Source organism: Carya illinoinensis, chromosome 7 (genome assembly GCF_018687715.1).
Source record: "Carya illinoinensis cultivar Pawnee chromosome 7, C.illinoinensisPawnee_v1, whole genome shotgun sequence".
Lineage (NCBI taxonomy): Eukaryota > Viridiplantae > Streptophyta > Magnoliopsida > Fagales > Juglandaceae > Carya > Carya illinoinensis.
In genome coordinates, this window is record NC_056758.1 from 31,031,113 (window position 1) to 31,034,042 (window position 2,930).

Below are 2,930 nucleotides of genomic sequence, written 5' to 3' on the forward strand. Positions count from 1 at the left end.
ATGAAAAAAAAAACTAACTTTTTAATCGTGGATCCCACTCTTTTTCAAAACGATTGCGCGGCGTTTGCAATTCCACGATTGTATTTAACATTGCTCAAAAACAAAACGACGAAATCGAATGGATAAGAGAAGCTGAGAGGATTCGTCGATTCTGGACTCAAGAGACTTGAGAGAAGTGAGAGGATTCGAGAGGGTAGAAGCTAGAAGAGACAAAATAGAATGGGTGAAGTAAAAAAAAAAAAATTACAGATAACCGTGTCATTAAATCGAATCCCGATGTATCTCACCCGTCCATCCGGGCCTGCCCAAATGAATCCGAATTCTAGATTGGACCGAAAAAAAATCTGACTCAATCCTACACCCCCTAGCGGATATCCGCTTGATTTTAAAAATCTAGATGCAGATTCGGATATTCCCGGATGCACAACCGTAACCATTTAATTGTCAGTATTAAATATCGATTGTGAAATTTAGGAACTGTTACACTTCTGTTTACATAGCCCAGCTTAGATTTCTCCTACAATAGAGTCCGTGGGCCCCTCCATAGCTTGTTTTGTAAATTCCATTTTATAGTTTGTATTTTACTATTTAGTTGGACTTGTAGTGTAGCCGGTAATGGGCTTGAGCCTAAGAGCAATCTTCATTTCAATTGCTTCATTGGGTTGTTATTAGTTTGGGCCCATATGGAAAGTCGAAGTTTTAGTTCCAAGAAAAAGGCCAGAATACGACCATGTGCAACTACTGGCAGGCTAGCTATCAGCTGCCCAAATCTGTCCTCTAATTACATGAGAAATGCTATTTTTCAACTCGAAATTTGTTGTTTTCAATCAGATATTTTAAGTTGATTTTTTTGTTTAAATGATTGACCTATTTAACTCTGAAAAGTAGCGTTATTGGTTTATATATCGCTCTCCAATGTTGGTGCTTTGTTCACTCCTCTCCAATAGCTTAGAAAATAAAACAAAAGAGCATACAACTATGGTTGTAGAAAGCTACGATCTTTACATTAGTTCTTCTTCTTTTCTTTCACGGTTTTCTTTTCGTACCAGATTTTGACATATGTGTACAGTACGACGTAATCCTTACTCCTACTCCACCGTTTCTATAAAATCATCAACCCAAGTCTCAGTGGTAAATGCTGTGTCACAATTTCAAGGAAATGAGATCGAAGAAGAAATTCATTTATCATCTGGATGCTTCACGATCACGACGGGACACTCGGCATGCTTGGCGCAGTAGTCGCTCACACTCCCAAGCAGAGCCCTGCAAATATCGAACAAAAGATCAGTCATTTCTGGGTAAAATTAAAACCACCCAATCAATCCCGAGACAATAATACTTGGATGTGTATCTTTTAGATACCTCTTAAAGAAACCATATCCATGGCTTCCCATTACTAAGGTGTCAGCTCCAAGTTTCTTCACAGTACTGCATATCACATCCTTGGCATCCCCACTTCCAGTTATTCTCTCCAAGTTCGTCTGCACCAACCCCCAATATTCAATGGAATTATTAGAATATAAATCACATGATTTAACATTACGGTGCTGAATTATAAAGCCAAAACATTATTAAAGAGAAAAAGAGGCTTACGTTGTCGGTGTCGAAGTTCCTGATGACAGCTTGCGCTCTTGCCATCACTGAATTCACCAAATCACTGCCGCACTTTTCCAAGGCTGAAACCGCGTCGCTGGCAAACATATATCCTGTGAAATCAAGCAAATCCTCCAAACCTTAAGAAATTAAGGAACTGAAAATCAATCAGTAAAAGAAAATTAGGATATGAGAAGCAATTGAAATTAAACCTGCAGCATCTAGGGCGTAGACGGTAGGCGGTGGTTTGACATAGAGAAGTACGAGGGTGCTCTTGTTATTATGAGGAACGAGGTTTTCAAGACACCATGATAACGCGTACATGCTCTCCTCGCTCTCGTCCACTGCCACGACAATTTTCTGCTCTTCTTTCTTCATCTTTGCTCCTAATTCTTTTCCTAAAGATCTAAACAAAAGTGTTTGTTTTAGTCTGCACTCTCTGATATATGGTTTCTTCAGAAAGATCGATCTGGGCCTTGAAATGTTGATAACAAAGGGAAAAGGGGTCAACACTTATAGGCGGAAGTTGCCCGTGGGTTTCGGAGCTTCCCGTTTTGAGTTTCTGTGGGTCCGTGGGATCTCCGGAGTCCGGATTGATTTTACAATTGGATTAAAAATACGAGAAAATATAAGCTAATAATTACTTGACAGCTCTTAAACTACTAGCCAATAAATAATATTCTTTAAATAATTTGATTTTGATTCTGATTCATGTACCTAAATATAAACAAAATACAAGAATTTTTCCATGTATAAGTCGGTGTAACACCACTTAGAATGGGACCCATTATAACTAAAAAAAACTTAAAATACCAATCATTTTTTTTTTAGTAAAACCGTGTGCAAAGCTTTCATATCAGCGGTGTATTGGATTTTTTTTTTTATTTATTAAATGTGTGTTAAAGAGATTTTCTCTATATTTTATGATGAAGTTGTACATAAATTGTGTATGAATTGTTATTGTATTAGGGAAAATGATTCACTTACAACTATTTTATAATTCTACATAAAATAAAGAGTAATTTTATAATATTGAAATTTAATTTTAATGGAGTGGCATGATTGTAGTGATTTTAATTCCAAACGTAGCTTAAAATAAACGACGTGGCTATGTAAAACTTATTTAAGTTTTAGGTATAACTTATAATTAGAATAATTAAATAAATATCTTCTCATCAACTTAAATTTCTAAGATGAATTATAATTTTTATTCATATCGCAATAGAAGTAGTGAGTTAAGTTTAAATTTTAAATATGAACCTAAAAGAAATATTAACCCAAAAGTCGTACCCAGTCCCTTTCTGATGGATCTATGTGGTCAACATCTTGCTGAGCAA

The 2,930-nt window shown here is 36.1% G+C and overlaps 1 protein-coding gene across 1 annotated transcript; it reads right to left on the bottom strand.

Moving 5' to 3' along the window:
* Positions 1-982: 982 nt before the first annotated feature.
* Positions 983-2,093, bottom strand: LOC122314970 (universal stress protein A-like protein). Its single transcript, XM_043130631.1, has 4 exons — positions 1,806-2,093; positions 1,594-1,706; positions 1,363-1,481; positions 983-1,263 (listed from the first exon to the last, which is right to left on the bottom strand). The coding sequence occupies exons 1-4, from the start codon at positions 1,969-1,971 to the stop codon at positions 1,179-1,181; spliced, it is 483 nt and encodes a 160-aa protein (XP_042986565.1). The 5' UTR covers positions 1,972-2,093; the 3' UTR covers positions 983-1,178.
* Positions 2,094-2,930: the final 837 nt, after the last annotated feature.